The 19,930-nt window shown below is 36.8% G+C and overlaps 1 protein-coding gene and 1 pseudogene across 6 annotated transcripts in view; both read left to right on the top strand.

Moving 5' to 3' along the window:
• The window catches only part of PHKA1 (phosphorylase kinase regulatory subunit alpha 1), a 141,290-nt gene that overhangs the window by 88,602 nt on the left and 32,758 nt on the right, over window positions 1-19,930 (top strand). For all 5 annotated transcript variants that reach the window (XM_082445964.1, XM_082445962.1, XM_082445961.1 and 2 more), the window contains 4 exons: window positions 3,453-3,562; window positions 4,617-4,761; window positions 15,458-15,536; window positions 17,473-17,639. In XM_082445964.1, coding sequence (XP_082302090.1) covers window positions 3,453-3,562; window positions 4,617-4,761; window positions 15,458-15,536; window positions 17,473-17,639 — 501 coding nt within the window. The remainder of the gene's footprint in view (window positions 1-3,452; window positions 3,563-4,616; window positions 4,762-15,457; window positions 15,537-17,472; window positions 17,640-19,930) is intronic.
• On the top strand, window positions 11,840-15,444 carry LOC309652349 (large ribosomal subunit protein eL31 pseudogene; annotated as a pseudogene). Its single transcript has one exon. The product of its transcript is annotated as a large ribosomal subunit protein eL31 pseudogene (transcript).

Here is a 19,930-nt window from a genome sequence, read left to right as displayed (position 1 = left end):
CTTTTTCCATCCCCTCACTTTCAGTCTGTATGTGTCCCTACGTCTGAATTGGGTCTCTTGTACACAGCATTTATACAGGTCTTGTTTTTATATCCATTCACCCAGTCTATGTCTTTTGGTGGGAGCATTTAATCTATTTACATTTAAGGTAATTATTGGTATGTATGTTCCTATTACCATTTTCTTAATTATTTTGGGTTTATGGTTGTAGGTCTTTTCCTTCTCTTGTATTTCCTGCCTAGAGAAGTTCCTTTAGCATTTGTTGTAAAGCTGGTTTGTTGGTGCTGAATTCTCTTAGCTTTGCTTGTCTGTAAAGCTTTTAATTTCTCCATCAAATCTGAATGAGATCCTTGCTGGGTAGAGTAATCTTGGCTGTAGGTTTTTCTCTTTCATCACTTTAAATATGTCCTGCCACTCCCTTCTGGCTTGCAGAGTTTCTGCTGAAAGATCAGCTGTTAACCTTATGGGGATTCCCTTATGTGTTACTTGTTGTTTTTCTCTTGCTGCTTTTAATATTTTTTCTTTGTAGTTAATTTTTGATACTTTGATTAATATGTGTCTTGGCGTGTTTCTTCTTGGATTTATCCTCTATGGGACTCTCTGTGCTTCCTGGACTTGATTAACTATTTCGTTTCCCATATTAGGGAAATTTTCAAATATAATCTCTTCAAATATTTTCTCAGACTCTTTCTTTTTCTTCTTCTGGGACCCTGTAATTCGAATTTGGTGCATTTAATGTTGTCCCAGAGTTCTCTGAGACTGTCCTCAATTCTTTTCATTCTTTTTTCTTTCTTTTGCTCTGCATTAGTTATTTCCGCTATTTTATCTTCCAGGTCACTTATCCGTTTTTCTGCCTCAGTTATTCTGCTATTGATCCCTTCTAGAGAGTTTTTAATTTCATTTATTGTGTTGTTCATCTGTTTGTTTGCTCTTTAGTTCTTCTAGTTCCTAGTTAAACATTTCCTGTATTTATTCTATTTCCAAGATTTTGGATCCTCTTTACTATCATTATTCTGAATTCTTTTTCAGGTAGACTGCCTATTTCCTCTTCATTTGTTAGGTCTGGTGGGTTTTTGCCTTGCTCCTTCATCTGCTGTGTGTTTTTCTGTCTTCTCATTTTGCTTAACTTACTGTGTTTGGGGTCTCCTTTTCTCAGGCTGCAGGTTCGTAGTTCCCGTTTTTGGTGTCTGTCCCCAGTGGCTAAGGTTGTTTCAGTGGGTTGTGTAGGCTTCCTGGTGGAGGGGACTAGTGCCTGTGTTCTGGTGGATGAGGCTGGATCTTGTCTTTCTGGTGGGCAGGTCCACATCTGGTGGTGTGTTTTGGGGTGTCTGTGTCCTTATTATGATTTTAGGCAGCCTGTCTGCTAATGGATGGGGTTGTGTTCCTGTCTTGCTAGTTGTTTGGCATGGGGTGTCCAGCACTGTAGCTTGCTGGTCGTTGAGTGAAGCTGGTCCTTGGCATTGAGATGGAGGTCTCTGGGAGATTTTCGCCGTTTGATATTACATGGAGCTGGGAGGTCTCTTGTGGACCAGTGTCCTGAACTTGGCTCTCCCACCTCAGAGGCAGAGCCCTGACACCTGGCTGGAGCACGAAGAGGCTTTCATCCACATGGCTCAGAATAAAAGGGAGGAAAAATAGAAAGAAAGAAAGAAGATAAAATAAAATAAAGTTATTAAAATAAAAAATAATTAAGAAAAAAAAATTTTAATTAATAATAAAAAAAAGAAACGGACAGACAGAACCGTAGGACAAATGGTAATAGTTAAGCTATAAAGACAAAACCAGACACAGAAGCATACACTTACACACTCACAAAAAGAGAAAAAGGGAAAAATAAATATATATCTTTGCTCCCAAAGTCCACCTCCTCAGTTTGGGATGATTCATTGTCTATTCAGCTATTCCTCAGATGCAGGGTACATCAAGTTGATTGTGGAGATATAATCCTCTGCTCCTGAGGCTGCTGGGAGAAATTTCCCTTTCTCTTCTTTGTTCGCACAGCTCCCGGGGTTCAGCCTTGGATTTGGACCTGCCTTTGCCTGTATGTCGCCTGAGGGCGTCTGTTCTTCGCTCAGAAAGGATGGGGTTAAAGGAGCAGCTGATTTGGGGGCTCTGGCTCACTCAGGCAGGGGTGAGGGAGGGGTACGGATGCGCGGCGAGCCAGCGGCGGCACAGGCCGGCGTGACATTGCAATAGCCTGAGGCGTACCGTGTGTTCTCCCAGGGAAGTTTTCCCTGGGTCATGGGACCCTGGCCGTAGCGGGCTGCACAGTCTTCCGGGAAGGGAGGTGTGGATAGTGACCTGTGCTTGCACACGGGCTTCTTGGTGGCTGCAGCAGCAACCTTAACGTCTCATGCCTGTCTCTGTGGTCCGCGCTGATAGCCGCGGCTCGCGCCCCTCTCTGGAGCTCCTTTAAGTGACGCTCTTAATCCCCTCTCCTCACGCACCAGGAAACAGAGAGGCAAGAGAAAGTCTCTTGCCTCTTCAGCAGCTCCAGACCTTTTCCCGAGCTCCCTCCTGGCCAGCCGTGGCACAGTAGCCCCTTCAGGCTGTGTTCACGCCACCAACCCCAGTCCTCTCCCTGCAATCCGACCGAAGCCCGAGCCTCAGCTCCCAGCCCCGGCGGGTGAGCAGACAATCCTCTCAGGCTGGTGAGTGCTGCTCGGCACCGATCCTCTGTGCGGGAATCTCTCTGCTTTGCCCTTCGCACCCCTGTTGTTGCGCTCTCCTCCGTGGCCCCGAAGCTCCCCCGCTCCGCCACCTGCAGTCTCCGCCCGTGAAGGGGCTTCCTAGTGTGTGGAAACCTTTCTTCCTTCACAGCTCCCTCCCACTGGTGCGGGTCCCGTCTCTATTCTTTTGCTCTGTTTTTTCTTTTTCTTTTACCCTACCCAGGTACATGGGGAGTTTCTTGCCTTTTGGGAGGTCTGACGTCTTCTGCCACTGTTCTGTAGGAGCTGTTCCACATGTAGATGTATTTCTGATGTATTTGTGGAGATGAAGGGGATCTCCACGTCTTACTCTTCTGCCATCTTGAAGCTCCTCTAAACTGATGAGGTTTTTGTTCAGCTTTGTTGAGGTGTAGTTTACCCTGAAAAGTTTGATAATCAGAATAGCTTTTGCACTTTTCATGGGCTTTAAGGAAATTCTGTGAATTTCCTTATGAATATTGATAATAACATTCTATCATTCATAGAACTATTAATTTTTATATGCATGTAGATGATTTAGCTTCTTTATAAGAGCATACGTTTCTTTAAGAACAGAGATAACTGCCTAGTCTTTCTCTTGGAAAGCCCCACAGTGCTTAGTATGGCCCTGTATATAACATGGACACTAATTTTGAGACACAGAGCTTAGTTTGTTCAATGAGGAAGTGTAAACTATTACAAAAATGTTTGCTGATAGGATTTGTGCACTGAAAATACCTTGACCATTTCTTAATTCTATATCAGGATGCAACAGCAGAATGAAACTCAGTGGAAGACCCTACAGACACATGGGAGTCCTTGGAACTTCAAAACTCTATGACATTCGGAAAACTATCTTTACCTTCACTCCACAGGTGGGTGGACTGAGCTTTAACGTGCATTGAGATGAATGGAAATAAAAGAGAAACACTATAGAAATAAAGCATTTAGTGGAGTTGGGACAAGTATCAGATTTTCATGGGACCTTGTATATATTAAGTTGCTGAATAAATAAAGTTGGCCAAAAAGTTCGTTCGGGTTTTTCCATAAGATGTTATGGAAAAACCTGAGCGAACTTTTTGACCAGCCCAATCTTTGTTGCGTTGGACTGAATTGATCTTGAAGCACAGAGCTATGCCAAGTGACTGTGGCTACGAAGAGTAGTCCTGGGTATTGCAGAAACAGTGATTAAAGATTTTATATATGTTGGAGTACTTTTAAAAGTACTCTTTATTAAAGATTTAAAATAATACTGTATCCTTTATAAACAAAATATAGTCTTTTTTATTCAGCTACTGAATTAAGTGTTCTATTTGTTTTGGGGAAGGGCCCTTTTTACATGCCTAGAAACCTCTGATATCCTCTTCTAAACAAAAATGTCAGTAATGTTTTAGCCATGATTATACACTGTTTATTAGCCTGATGTTTATTACCCATATTATAATAGCAAGCCTTATTATATGTGTGTATAGGAGGATAAACTATTTTCTGGAAAGAAAGCTTAAGCTTTCTTTTGTCATCTTACATCTGAAATAGTGCAACTGAGGTATAGATGAAAGAATAATGGACCAGAGATTATATCTCTGATTTTGCCATTTGCTAGTCATATAACTTTGCTAATCTACTCAGTGTCTCTTGGCCTTATTTTTTTGTCTATTAAAAAGGAGAAAAGCCCTCACTGGGTTGTTAGAATTAAATAAAATCATGTACTTGAAAACACTTTGTAAACTATAACACACTAAAAAGGTCCAGAACTACTATATGTACCAGTAAGCCACCAGATACTTTGGGAAGAATTAGGCATTAAATTTGCAGGTATTGTTGCCCCTGTGATATCTTATATACCCTTGTGTATATGTGAGCACTTTGAAATATTATTTATAGTTGTGAGAGTAAATTATTCTGAACTGTTATTTTCCTTTTTCTCAGTTTATAGACCAGCAACAATTCTACCTGGCTCTGGACAACAAGATGATAGTGGAAATGCTTAGAACAGACCTCTCCTATCTCTGTAGCCGCTGGAGAATGACAGGCCAGCCCACCATCACCTTCCCCATCTCACACAGCATGCTTGGTAAGGACGTATGAGGCAAAGAACAAATGTATTTTTGAAATAAGTCATGTGGTTAGCCCCTCAAAATCATAGAGTCACTGGAAAGCTACTTTTTGTCATTTGTTCTTTCAGTAGTTTTTTTAAGCTCTTGTTTTGTGCCAGGCACTTTTCAAAGCACTGGGCATACATGGGGTGAATAAGGCAGATGAGGTTTCTACTCTCATGGAGCTTATGTTTTAGAATAAATATGTAACAAATAAACCAATACACAAGACTATTTCAGGTGGTTTGAGAGCTATAATTCAAGAGATGTAATAGAATAACTTGTTTGGGGCTACTTCAGATAATTGGTTTCTAGGCCAATTTACAGAAACTTTATTAATACGATTCATTTTAAAGACAGTAATATTATATTCTGCATCTGTCTTACTCCAGTGGAGCATCAAGATTTTATAGGTAAGTTCCCAGACTTCTCTTTGCAAGGCTTGCCTAACTGAAGCAATAAAATCTAGCAGGGAAAAGTAAAAAGCCTTTCAGTTTATCTTGCCTTTATTAGCTGGGCTTCCTGACATTGCTTACTTGAAACTGAGTGAAAGACTTTATTGTTCTCTCAGTTCCTGGAGGACTAGAGCCAATACTGAAGCACTGCTTCCTTTCTGTATCTCTGCTGTTGCTTCCAAAGGCCTGTTTGTACTACCAAAGTACATAGAATTCCTTTTCATTAGAGAAGAATCCTTTGTCATAAATCATTCAAAGTCCAGACAGACTGTTAGGGATTTTGGTCACATCTCTAAAGTGCTTCAAAAGCACAGGAGTTGAGGAAGTAGGGTAGTCTTTCTTCTTTTTGTCTTTCTTCTTTATTTAAAACAATTAACAAGTGCCCATTTAATAACTACTGTGTTCCCAGAACTGTCTTTAAAAAGTATAAAGTCTAATTGGAGAAACAAAGCTAATTCACAAAATTAATAGAAAACAATTCAAGACAGTATATAAAGAAGTACTAAACCATTAGATTAGTATTTTACAGTGACAGTGATCAAGTTGTCAAAGAAAATTTCTTGACTAGGTGGGACTTATCCAGGCTTTTTGGGATATGTAGTATTCATATGCGAGGAGAGAAGGAGGAAAGGTACTTTAGGTGAGGGAAAAAATACCATGTGTGAAGCCTGGAGGCAGGGATGCCCTTGACTTGTGAGTGGACAGTGAAGAGGCCAAGCTGAATAGAGTGGGCCTTTCATGTTGGAGTATAATTATCAACAAAATTGGATTAGTAAAATGGGGTCAGATTATGAAGACCTTGAAAATAAGCAGAGAAATTTAAAACAAATTGTCTCAGAAGTCTGAAGCTATTAAAAGTTTTTGAGCAAGGAGTGATATGATGAAAGTGATATTTAGGGAATATTGATTTAGTGACAGTATACACCGTAGTTAGAAGAATCTGATATCAAGGAAACTAATCCAAGTATGAGGTGATGAGAAGATACACTGGATTGGTGATAGTAAAAATTGAGTGGGAAAGAAGGATACAAGAGTCATTTTAAACACCACCTGCAAGTCAGGTGTTGGCTGACTAGATATGAGATATGAATCAAGATAATACCAACATTTAGAGAGACTAGGTAAATAATGCTGCCATTGATAAAAGCAGAGAAACTATAAAGGAAGATGCCAGTTGTAAAGGGACATGTTGAGTTTGTAGTGACAAAGAGGTTTCAAAATTGAAATGCCTAATAGTTGGGATGAGATATACAGCCATAGCTTGGGAAGAAGAATAAAATTAAGATCTAGATTTAAGTCACAAAGTTTTGATACTTGGTACATGGTCACACAACAAAAAACAGAAGTATCAATAGCAATAATAACTGCAATGTTTATTGAGCATTTTCTCTGTGCCAGGCACTGAGCTAAGTACTTTCAGTGCATTATTTTGACATCTCTACAACAACCCTATTCAGGTAAGTACTATTAATAGCCCCCATTTTATAGATGAAGAAGGTGACTCATTGTATAGTCACAAAGCTAGTAAGCAACAGAATCAGGCCTCAAACCAGGTCTGTCAGTCTCCAAAACCTACATTACTAATAGCTGTGTATTTTTGTCAGGGAAAATTTTGTGCTGGTGAAATGAGAATGAACATATTAGTGATCACATTAAAATGTGAATTAGTTAAATTCTCATATTAAATACAGATTCCTAGGATAGGCAAAAGCAAAATCTAGCTAGATGCTACTTACAAAAGCTATCCCTAAAATAAAATTGTATGGAAAAACAGAAAATAAAGGAAGACATAAAGATATATCATGTAAATGCTAACAAAAAGAAAGCAATGATGGCAATATTAATATCAAAAATAGCAAATAGAATTCAAGGCATAAATCAGTAAATGGGATATAAAGGATATTTTATATTGATAAGAGTTATAGTACATGAAGATGGTGGAACATTTATAAATTTTTATCTACTGAAGAATATCAGTGAAATGCATAAAGCAGATATTTAGGAAAACTTAAGGACAATATGATAAATCCATTGTACAGTCATAGTGGGAAACTATAACATACCTCTATCATAATGTCACAGATCCATTATACAAAATAATTAAAGATATAGAGGATTAACAGACTTGATTTTTGTGTTTATGGGTGTATGTGAAAGTATACCCAGAAAGACAGAATACACAAAGAATGTTTATTTTTTAAAAGTAGAAATAATATAGATGATATTGCCAGACATAGCACATAAAACTAATTAAAACAAAAATAATTCCTTAAAAACCTGACCATGAAGGAATTAAAATTTTTGCAAATAATTCTTTGCTTAAAGAGGAAATCAAATTTGAAATTATATAGTCTTTTAAAATGAAAAATGATACCACTACTAATCAAAACTTAAGAGATTTGGCCAGTCATATTTAGAAATTTTCATATTCTTGAATATTTTCACTTTTGAAAGAAAAAAGAGTTCTGTTTCCAGACAAAAAGGAATAGACTCACTTCTCCCTATTCTTCCTGCTAAGTACAGCTAAAAACCCTGGACATTACTATAATACAAACATAAGAAGACTCTGAAAGTTGGAAAAAAGAAGGGAGACTGGCTAGGGACTTTGAACCTAAGAAATGACACAACAGTGAATTTCCTGGGTTTTCCTTCTGCCTCATATATCCTGGACTGGGTGCTGGAGAAGTTATCATCCCAGAAATACAAATGGGTACAGATTTTAAAAGGTCCAGGAAAGACCTTCTCCCTCTAGCCAAAGGAACAGGAAAGGGACAGCCTAGCCAGACAGAAAATTTCTAGACAATAAATGTGTTCTAATCTACCCAAATACCACAGAAAAAAACTACAGCCCCATTCCCATCCCTATCAGCGAGGCTGAGTGGGGAACCTAGACTACTGCCTTCACACAGTTGTGAAGAGGTGCCGCCTCCCTCCTTAGGGATAGTGTCTGAGAAGAGCTAGTGGGGAGCTTAGACTTTCATCCTTACTGAACAGTAGAGGAACTCCTTCCACACCCACCTAGCAGTAACAAGGCAGTGCTCCCTTCCCTGCTGCACAATATCAGAGGAGACTTGCTGAATCAGAAGATTCAATAAGATCCACAGTCTTGTAAGATGATACCCCAAATTTCCAGAATACAATACAAAATCACTCATACCAATGCCCAGGAAAATCTCAACTTCAATAAGAAAAGATGATCAACAGATACCAATACCAGGATGACAAAGATGTTGGAATTACAACAAAGATTTTAAGGCAGTCATCATAAAAATACTTTACCAAGCAATTACAACCACACTTTAAACTTGAAAGTAGGAAGTCTCGGCAAAGAAATTGAAGAGGTGGAGAACCAAATGAAAGTTTTAGAATTGAAAACTATAATAACTGAAATGAAAAACTTACTAGATAGGCTCAGTAGCAGAATGAAGAAAATAGACTGAACTTGAAGATAGAACTGTAGAAGTGAACAAGAGTAAAAACAGACTGAAAAATATGAACAGAGCCTCAGAGACCTATGGGACTAATAATGAAACATCTAGCATTCATGTTATGAGTCCCAGAAGGAGAGGAAAAAGAATATAGGGCTGAAAAAAGTATTCCAACTAATTATGGCTGAAAAAAATGGCAAAAGGCATAAACCTACAGATTCAAAAAGTTGAGAGAGTCCCAAACAGGAAAAACCCAAAGAAATCCATGCCAAAACATAATGATCAAACTCCTGAAAGTTAAAGAAAAAGAAAAAATCCTGAAAGCAGTAAGAGAATGATACACTGTCTATATGGGAAAACAACTAGAATGACAGCAGATCTCATCAAAAGCCCTGGAGAACAGAGGAAAGTGGCATAACATTTTTCAGGTGCTTAAAGAAAAGAATTAATAAACTAAGAATTCTGTATCCAGTTAAAATGTACTTGAAGAATAAAGGGAAAAAAGACATTCTCAGCTGAAGCAAAACTAAATGAATTTGTCTGAAGGAGATCTGCTCTAAAAGAATAGCTTAAAGGAAGTTCTTGAAATAAAAAGGAAATAATGCAAGATGGAATGTTGGAACATCAAGCAAGAAAAACAAAAGTTGAAAGAGTAAGAATACAGGTAAATACAATAGACTTTATCCACTTCAATTTTCTAAATTATGTTTGACATTTGAAGCAAAAATCATAACACTGTCTGATATGGTTCTCAAAGTATGTAGAGGAGATCTTTAATGCAGTTATATATTGGGGGAAGTAAGGGACTGAAAAGGAAATAAGTTTTTTTTCAAGCATAAACATTGTAAAGCAATTATACTCCAATAAAGATGTAAAGATGTAAAGATGTTCTGGAAGTCCTAGCCACGGCAATTAGAGAAGAAAAAGAAATAAAAGGAATACAAATTGGAAAAGAAGAAGTAAAACTGTCACTGTTTGCAGATGACATGATACTATACATAGAGAATCCTAAAACTGCCACCAGAAAACTGCTAGAGCTAATTAATGAATATGGTAAAGTTGCAGGATACAAAATTAATGCACAGAAATCTCTTGCATTCCTATACACTAATGATGAAAAATCTGAAAGAGAAATTATGGAAACACTCCCATTTACCATTGCAACAAAAAGAATAAAATACCTAGGAATCAACCTACCTAGGGAGACAAAAGACCTGTATGCAGAAAACTATAAGACACTGAGGAAAGAAATTAAAGATGATACCAACAGATGGAGAGATATACCATGTTCTTGGATTGGAAGAATCAACATTGTGAAAATGACTATAGTACCCAAAGCAATCTACAGATTCAATGCAATCCCTATCAAATTACCAATGGCATTTTTTACGGAGCTAGAACAAATCATCTTAAAATTTGTATGGAGACACAAAAGACCCCGAATAGCCAAAGCAGTCTTGAGGCAAAAAAACGGAGCTGGAGGAATCAGACTTCCTGACTTCAGACTATACTACAAAGCTACAGTAATCAAGACAATATGGTACTGGCACAAAAACAGAAACATAGATCAATGGAACGAGATAGAAAGCCCAGAGATAAGCCCATGCACCTATGGTCAGCTAATCTATGACAAAGGAGGCAAAGATATACAATGGAGAAAAGACAGTCTCTTCAATAAGTGGTGCTGGGAAAACTGGACAGCTACATGTAAAAGAATGAAATTAGAATATTCCCTAACACCATACACAAAAATAAACTCAAAATGGATTCGAGACCTAAATGTAAGACTGGACACTATAAAACTCTTAGAGGAAAACATAGGAAGAACACTCTTTGACCTAAATCACAGCAAGATCTTTTTTGATCCACCTCCTAGAGTAATGGAAATAAAAACAAAAATAAACAAATGGGTCCTAATGAAACTTCAAAGCTTTTGCACAGCAAAGGAAACCATAAACAAGACGAAAAGACAACCCTCAGAATGGGAGAAAATATTTGCAAACGAATCAACGGACAAAGGATTAATCTCCAAAATATATAAACAGCTCATTCAGCTCAATATTAAAGAAACAAACACCCCAATCCAAAAATGGGCAGAAGACCTAAATAGACATTTCTCCAAAGAAGACATACAGACGGCCACGAAGCACATGAAAAGATGCTCAACATCACTAATTATTAGAGAAATGCAAATGAAAACTACTATGAGGTATGACCTCACACCAGTTAGAATGGGCATCATCAGAAAATCTACAAGCAACAAATGCTGGAGCGGGTGTGGAGAAAAGGGAACCCTCTTGCACTGTTGGTGGGACTGTAAATTGATACAGCCACTATGGAGAACAATATGGAGGTTCCTTAAAAAACTAAAAATAGAATTACCCTATGACTCAGCAATCCCACTACTGGGCATATACCCAGAGAAAACCGTAATTCAAAAAGACACATGCACCCGAATGTTCATTGCAGCACTATTTACAATAGCCAGGTTATCGAAGCAACCTAAATGCCCATCAACAGACGAATGGATAAAGAAGTTGTGGTACATACATACAATGGAATATTACTCAGCCATAAAAAGGAATGAAATTGAGTCATTTGTTGAGATGTGGATGGATCTAGAGACTGTCATACAGAGTGAAGTAAGTCAGAAAGAGAAAAACAAATATCGTATATTAACGCATGTATGTGGAACCTAGAAAAATGGTACAGATGAGCCAGTTTGCAGGGCAGAAGTTGAGACACAGATGTAGAGAACAGACATATGGACACGAAGGGGGGAAAACTGCGGTGAGCTGGGGATGGTGGTGTGCTGAATTGGGCGATTGGGATTGACATGTATACACTGATGTGTATAAAATTGGTGACTAATAAGAACCTGCAGTATAAGAAAACAAACAAAACAACTAATACTAAACTTTCATTGGGTTATTTGTATGGAAATATGTTAATATAAATGTTTCAGACATTACATGAAATTTCTAAAAATCTTACATGTTCTGGTATAATGTTATAAGTAATAATCCTAGTTGTTACTTTAAAATGTATATCTCAGAAATAACTAATTTTCTTGTCAACTGCATTATTATGAACTTTCAACAAATCTTTAACCGTGGTCATTTTTAAGTCTTTTGTCATTTACCGACAGTTCTGGGTGTACTCTGATGCTTTTGCAAATATGTTCCGATAAAAGGGTTTCATCTTCAAGGAATTCATGGAAAAGACTGACAAGTACAGGTTTCTGGTAACTGACTGTACTGCTGAACTGAATGAATAAGCATTTTCAGAACTCTAATGAAAAACTGATGAACTCATAAAAGTGCTAACAAAAGATCAAGATGAAAAAAAAAATTAATTACATGGGACTGAGTGAACTGATGAGGATGAGTATAATTTTTGTGACTTTCTGTTTGAATTAAAAAAAAAAATCCCACAAGGACTCGGAGGCAAAGAATATAGAAATCAATTTTCACTGCAAAGTAAAGGAGCTGTTACAGTGGAGGATTACTGGACTGAATGTGAATATTATGACATAGTATGAGTGTGTTTCATGTTTGGTAATTGCAATCATTGTTGCTTTTGTTGTGGTCATCCATGTACAATGCTTGGTGTCAGTCTATTTATCTCTTGTAAAAATAAAATACAGTGTGTGTGTGTGAAAAAAAAATAAAATAAAAAAAATAAAAATAAAAAAGGAAATAAGGTTTTTACACATCACTTTAAACTCGTGAAATGTTGGCACTAATAGACAGTGATATATGTATAATGCATGTTTGTATATATTATGTAATACCTAGGGTAACCACTAAGAAGTCTATACAAGGAGATAAAGTAAAAAAAACGATAAATAAAATGGAATTCTTGTGTTTTAGAAAGCAGGAATTAAAAATAGAAGAACAGAGGAACAAACAGAAAACAATAAGTAAAATGGCAGACTCATTCCTAATATATCAATAATTACATTAACTGTAAAGAGCCTAAATACACCAATTAAAGACTGAGATTGGCAGAGTAGATTTAAAAATGACCCACATATATGCTGTCTCCATGAGATTCACTTCATATGTAACAATATAGATAGACTAGAATAAAATAATGGAAAAAATATGCCATGTAAAATTAATTTTAAAAATCAGAAGTGGCCATATTAATATCTGGTAAAATAGACTTCATAATAAAGAGAAAAAATATAGATAATAAAAATAATGTTAAGAATGAGGAAGGGGATATAGCAACAGAAATGGAGGAGTCTAAAACTAACACACCATTGTAAAGCAATTATACTCCAATAAAGATGTTAAAAAAAAAACAAGAAATGGAGGAGTCTTTACAAATTATAAAAGAATACCAAATACAATTTTATAAATCTAGATAAAATTGACAAATTTCTAGAAAAGTAAATAATATAAGAATAAGCTTAAGAAATAGAGACACGGATATAGAGAACAAACTTATGGATACCAAGGGGGAACAAGGGGGTGGGATGAATTGGGAGATTGAGATTGACATATATACACTACTATGTATAAAATAGATAACTACTGAGAACCTACTGTATAGCACAGGGAAACTACTCAGTGCTCTGTGGTGACCTAAATGGGAAGGAAATCTGACAAAGAGAGGGTATACGTATACGTATAACTGATCCATTTTGCTGTACAGCAGAAACTAACACAACATTGCAAAGCAACTATACCCCAATAAAAATTAATTTAAAAAAGAATAAGCTTAATAAGAAATATGCATAAAACTATGTAAAAAATTATAAAGCTAATAAAAAACATAAAAGAAGATTTTAATTACTAGAGAGACATACCATGTTGCTAGATGGAAGTAGTTAATATTGAGAAGATGTTCATTCTTATTAAATTAATCTATCAATTCAGTGAATTTCAAATCAAAATAAAGACAAATTTTTATGAACAAGCTGAATCTAAATTGCATATGGAAGAGAAAATGTACCAGAATAACCAGATTTTTTAAAAACTAAAAACAAGAGAAGATAGATCCATTGGAATTACAATAATGATAAAGACAGCAATACAAATAGCAGCAAAAGAATATAAATAAATACATTTGGGAAAATCATTCATTTAGGCCTGCTACTTTACATTTTATACAAAATTAAATTCTAAATAGATTAAACAGCTAAGCAACAAGAAAAACTATAAAAGAGAAGAAAGTATGGGAGAATGTTTTTGTGATCTTGGGCTGAAGAAAGCTGTACTTTGCAAGACGCAGAAAGGAAAACTTGACAGATTTTAAAACATGAAAATCTAAATTAATCTTTGTTTCTAAATAAATATTTTATACAAAAATGAAGTGTGGTTGAGGCTGAAAGACAAATAATAAAGTAGATAAAATATTTGCCATACATATGATAGAGAAAAGGGTAATAGTCACAAAACATAAAGAGGCCTTGAAAGTCAATTGAAAAAAAAAAAGATTATTTATTAAAAACATGGGAAAAGAGCTTTCCAACCCAAACCAGAATGGCTCCTGCAAAGAAGGGTGGCGAGAAGAAGGGCCAGTCCGCCATCAACGAGGTGGTGACCAGAGAACACACTATCATCATTCACCAGCGCATCCATGGAGTGGGTTTCAAGAAGCATGCCCCTCGGGCACTCAAAGAAATCTGGAAATTTGCCATGAAGGAGGTGGGAACTCCAGATGTACACATTGACACTGAGCTCAACAAAGCTGTCTGGGCCAAAGGAATATCCCATACGGTGTCCATGTGTGGTTGTCCAGAAAACGTAATGAAGATGAAGATTCACCAAACAAGCTCTATACGTTGGTTACCTATGTACCTGTCACCACTTTCAAAAATCTGCAGACAGTTAATGTGGATGAGAACTAACGGCTGATTGTCAAAGTTTTCGAACCACCAAAAAAAAAAAAAATGGGAAAAGAACATGAACAGGCAATTCATAAAAGAAATACAAATAGCCAGTCTATACATGAAAACATGCTCAATCTTACTAGTACTAAAATTAAAACAATGTATTTTTTTCATGTATCAGATAAACAAAGATTAAAAAGATTATTAACACCATTGTTGTTAAAGATGTGGGGAAACAATCACTTTCTATACTGATGGTAGACATAGTGGCACAACTTTTTTAGTGTGCAGTTTGGCAGTCTATAAAGTTTTTAGTAAGTGTTCCCTTTGTTCTAACAGTTCTACTTGTAAGAATTTATCCTAAGGAAATAATAGAAAAATTGCATCACAGTGTTGCTTATAATACAACAGTCTAAATATCTGTTATGGAATCATTTTTACCTTTTGCAAAGAATTAGTTAGAAAAAGTGGATCACAAAGTATGTGTAGTATGATCCCCTTCACATAAAGTTGGATAATTGTTAGCCTTCTAAATATTTTTTATGCCTACCCACATACACACATGTAAACCAAAGCTCATTGGATGAGATAATGTATAAAATGTTCAGCACAGTACTCGGCACATAACATTCAACATATGGTTGCTGTTGTTATTATTGTCAGCATTCAGTAATCATTCTGTGTTCTGCAATCAGGCAATGTGCTAAGTACTTACAATAAATAAGATACTGTCTGTGAGGAACTCTCCTCTCTTGGTCATCATCCCTTACCATTTCCCATTCTGCAGCATCATTGGCTCTCAGATGAAGTGTTGAAATACAGGGTGGTCAATGAGGACTGTCTCATTTGTACCATCACCACCAGAAAGTTGGTTTAAAATAATTGAAAGATTCCCCTTATTTCAAAGTTAAAACCACAAAGATTGTTTTAAAATTCTCTTCATTTTAAGATGAAGGTGGAACCAGCTTGAATTCAAGTATCCTGGCAGCACTCCGAAAAATGCAGGATGGCTATTTTGGTGGGGCAAGGTAAGTGACCTGTATGCACTCAGTAGTGAAATGAAGTGAAATTTGCATGCTGGGTATAGTAATGGTAGACTTGTGATGCCTTTCTCTGTATCTTTAGCAACATATACCCATCCTATTCCAGGAGCTGGTGTTTGATAGATTGAATCAAGGAATTTAATGTTAAAGAGAACGGTTGGAATTTTTCCCCACCCTGTTCTTTGCCTACACCCCATAAATTCAGTGGATCAGGAAACTTACCCTGGAAGGAAGGAAGAATGGAAGGGAGGGAGGGAAGGAGGGAGGAAAGTAGGTTACTGGACTATTCAATTCTCACTGCTTTTCTTTTTTCCCTAAGTTTTTATTTTGAAAAATTTCAAGTAGACACAAATATGCAAGAATCTTATTGAATACCATATACCCTCCCTCAAGACTCACCTGTTAACATCTGTCCCACTTGTGTGTTCTCTCTCTCCCCCCTTCCCTCCCTTCCTTCCTCTCCTCCCTCCCTTCCTCTCTTGTTCCCTACCCTTCTCCCTCTCTCACACACACATATGTGCACACGCACACACACACACACACACAGGCACACACACTTTTTTCGCTAAAGTATGTGAGAGTTAGTCAGAGATATCATGACTCTTCAACCCTAAATACTTCAGTTTCTGTCTTCTAAGAAAGAGGGCATTCTCATACATGACTACAATATAATCAGCACACTCAGAAAAGTTAATATTGATATGATACTATTATCTAATACAGAGTCCATATTCAAAATTACCCAGTTGTCTCAATAATGTTTTCCCATAGCTTTTTTCCCACTCTGGCTCCAATGAAAGATCACTCGTTGGCTTTTAGTTATTGTATCTCCTTGGTGTCTTTTAATCTAGAGCAATTCCCCAGCTATTTGTTAATATTTCATTACAGTTTTCATTACAGTTTTAAAGAAAGAAGGTCAGTTATTTTGCAGAATGTCTCTCAGTTTGTTTAAAATGTTATCTTCTGAGTTACTTTCCCCTGTCTGAGTTTACTCATTGGTGACCTCACAATGGACGTGTCTATTGCTTGCCAGCCCTTCCATGGGGAGAGCGCTTCTCTCCATATTCTTCATAATCCTCCATTCGTGTCTAGATTCCATTATCCTTTCTCCAACAGTCTTTGACCAAATGGCTTTAGCTTCCATTGATCAATCAGTTATACTAATGGGGTTGTAAAATCATGATTCTGTGTTTCTATCATTCTTTGTACATGTATTAGTTGGAATCCTTCTGTTAAAAATTAAAAAAAGCTCTCCCTTACCCCCTTTAATTTTGTAGTTTTATTGCCAGCATAGAGTCATAGATTCTTATTTTATATTTATGTCATGATTCATTCCAATTTCAGTGTACATATTATTCAAGATCTGGCTATTGGGAGCCCCCTCAAGCTGACTTCTTTAGAAAATCAGTATTATTGACTTTCCCTTTGGGTTTGGGTTTTGCAATTGGCTTTATAAGTAGGGGAAGATATGGTTTACAATCTACTATAATTCTTAAAATTGTCAGATACCGTTTTTTTTCTTTTCAAAATGGTCTTTTTGAGTATTTTTTGAAATGATACGACAGATTTGTGGTGATTTATCTTCATTCTGTCCTAGCTTCTCTTGCAGCCAATGGAAGTTTTTGCCAGATATTTGGCAGAGTTAGCAATGTAGTATGTGGCAGTGAAAGAGAGCAAAACTGATCTGCTGGTGGATTGTGAACCCATTAATTGTAGTCTTTATTAACATAGTACCCTAACCTATACTACAGTATGTCTAGGAGTGCTGTAAATGTTCACTTTTACAAAATTTGTACTAATGTATAAACGTTAGTAATCCCCCAACAGAGCATTCTAGGTATCCTTTTTATCACTAAACTGTGTTGTTTTGAAAATGATTTCCTCTGATTTTCTGTTTTCTGTTTGCCCTCTTAATTGTCAGGATTCAAACAGGTAAACTGTCAGAGTTTTTGACAACATCTTGCTGCACACATTTGAGCTTTATGGACCCTGGACCTGAGGGTAAATTGTACAGTGAAGATTATGATGCCTATGATAATGAGCTGGAATCTGGTGACTGGATGAATGGCTATGGTTCAACCGGTAATGGTAAGGAGGCTTCATAAATGCACTGGCCTTGCTGGACAAGAATACAAAGTATTGTTGAGCATCCTCCTTAATATTTCTCACTGCCAGCAGTCTCACTTCTATTTAATACACCTACATTTCTACTTTTGTTTGGCTTCACTTTTCATTCTTCTACTTACCTTTGGTTTCTGGTCTAATATCCCTGTGGTGATTGTGGAGTATAGAGTTGGACTATCCCTTACTAAGGTTAGGGGAGATTTCTCTCCCAGGTACATAAAATGACTCGTACTTTAAAAATGGGAGGAAGCAATGGTGAGTGAGAGATATTTAATCAAGTATGTAGTAGGAAAACTAGACATATACGTACTGCTTTTTGACATTAAAAAGCATAAAAAGTATAAAATTCCATCAGAGTTCTTTTATATAGACTATTATATAATATTCTATAATTTTATATTCTAATATATTCTATATATTCTAATTTTATATAGTTCTTTTATATAGAATATTTTAGGGGTACATCAGAATCTCTGGGGAGTTCTGCGTAGTTTGAAAAAGCCGATTTGGTACGCCTATTGCTTTCATATTACACCTAGACAAATAACGCAGAACAAAATCTAATTGGCTTCTAGGAATACAAAGATGATATAGTGAGAAAGCATCATGGGGGCCTGAGAAACACCCTAAAGTGTTAAAATGCTGACCTAGGCAGGACAAACATTACATTATTTGAATCCCACAGAGAGAAGGGCCGGTGGGAGTGAATTATTGTTCTAGTTATGTAAAACGTGGTTTGCCTGCTTTCACTGTCTGGTTTTCTGACTGTTAGCCTATATCTTAAGGCAGCCAATTTATTTATCTTAAGAGTGGTGTGTTGGAGAGAAGAAAAATAAATAAATTAGCTTTCCTCAGTGAGCTAGCAAGCATAATCTCATATACAGTAAACCAAAACACTAGCAGTCAGAAGGACTATTTTCTCATTTGGGCTCAGCATTTACTCACCTAAGTACCATTTAATTCACTCTGTATTTGTTTTTGTAAGATCTAAAATAGTGTGAATTTCTTTGTTTGAAGAGTACATTAAATACAAGGTTATTTCCTGTTATCGGTAATACCCAAAGTCATGATATCTGTCTTGGCATAAGCTGAAATATTTTGAAAACCAAATAAGACTGATCATATATTGAGGTTGTTTGCTATTGCATAGGTAGTTGTGATTTATATCTGTAGCACTCATTCTCTTAGATTGCTTTCTTAAATATATCTCTTTAATGATATGTTTTACTAAGCTTGATATTATGCATTCTGAGTCATTTTCCCCTGTCTGGGTTTACTCATTGGTGTCCTCACAATGGACATGTCTATTGCTTGCCAGCTCTTCCATGGGGAGAGCGCTTCTCTCCATATTCTTCATAATCCTCTACTCAAGTGTCTAGATTGTATTCAAGGTTATAATATTTGTCATTAAGATGTCACTGAGTATGAGGTCCACTCCTGCAGCTCTGCTAGTTCCCATTAGTCACATCAGAGAATAGAAAGACATCTGGAGAGTTCCCCAGAGGTAATCAAAATCTAGATGATACATGACTGACGTAGCAAACTTCAGTATTGATCCAAACATTGGGCTTTTCCAACTATAAATGTTGCAAGTGTTCATGTAAAATCTGAAATGTTAAGCAGCCACAAGATATATGTATTTTTTTTGGTTTCCGTTATCCATAGTCAGAGATAATGTTATAGAAGGTGTGGGGGGGAGGGAGAGACCAAGAGGATAAGGACTATATCTGTCTTCTTCAGCACTGAAACCTCAGCACCTAGTACACCACCTGGTCCATAGTGGGCAATAAATATTTGGTGAATAAGTGAAGGGGGTAACAAAAAAGACCAACGTGTGGTCAGTAGTCCTTTTGACACCAGTGCCACATGGAGCTTGTTCTTTCTTTAGCAATTGTAGCTGCCATTTGTGGAATCTGTCTGTTTTCAGGTAGGCTCAATGTTTAGTAGATTTTTGCCCTTCCCCACAAGTCTCCTCATACCAGTGAGACTCAAAGGGCCCTGTTCTACTCCTCCTCCACCACAACTGCCACCACCACTACCATCACACACACATACATAGATTATGAAATGCTCCACCTGGCCTATAATAAGCTCATACTACTTTCAGGGAACCTAATATTGTCTCAACAAAGTTGAAGAACAGGTGGATCCTGGTAAGTGGCTATAGTTTCTGAATAGTAAAGCTACGAGATTGTATAATGATCACCAACTCCTTTCCCCCATGAGCTAAAACAACCTGGTTTTGGTGCTGTGTT

Source organism: Balaenoptera physalus (assembly GCF_965194825.1).
Source record: "Balaenoptera physalus genome assembly, chromosome: X".
NCBI classification, from domain to species: Eukaryota; Metazoa; Chordata; class Mammalia; order Artiodactyla; family Balaenopteridae; genus Balaenoptera; species Balaenoptera physalus.
Note: the sequence above shows the minus strand (reverse complement) of the source record. Positions and strands in the feature narration are given on the sequence as shown.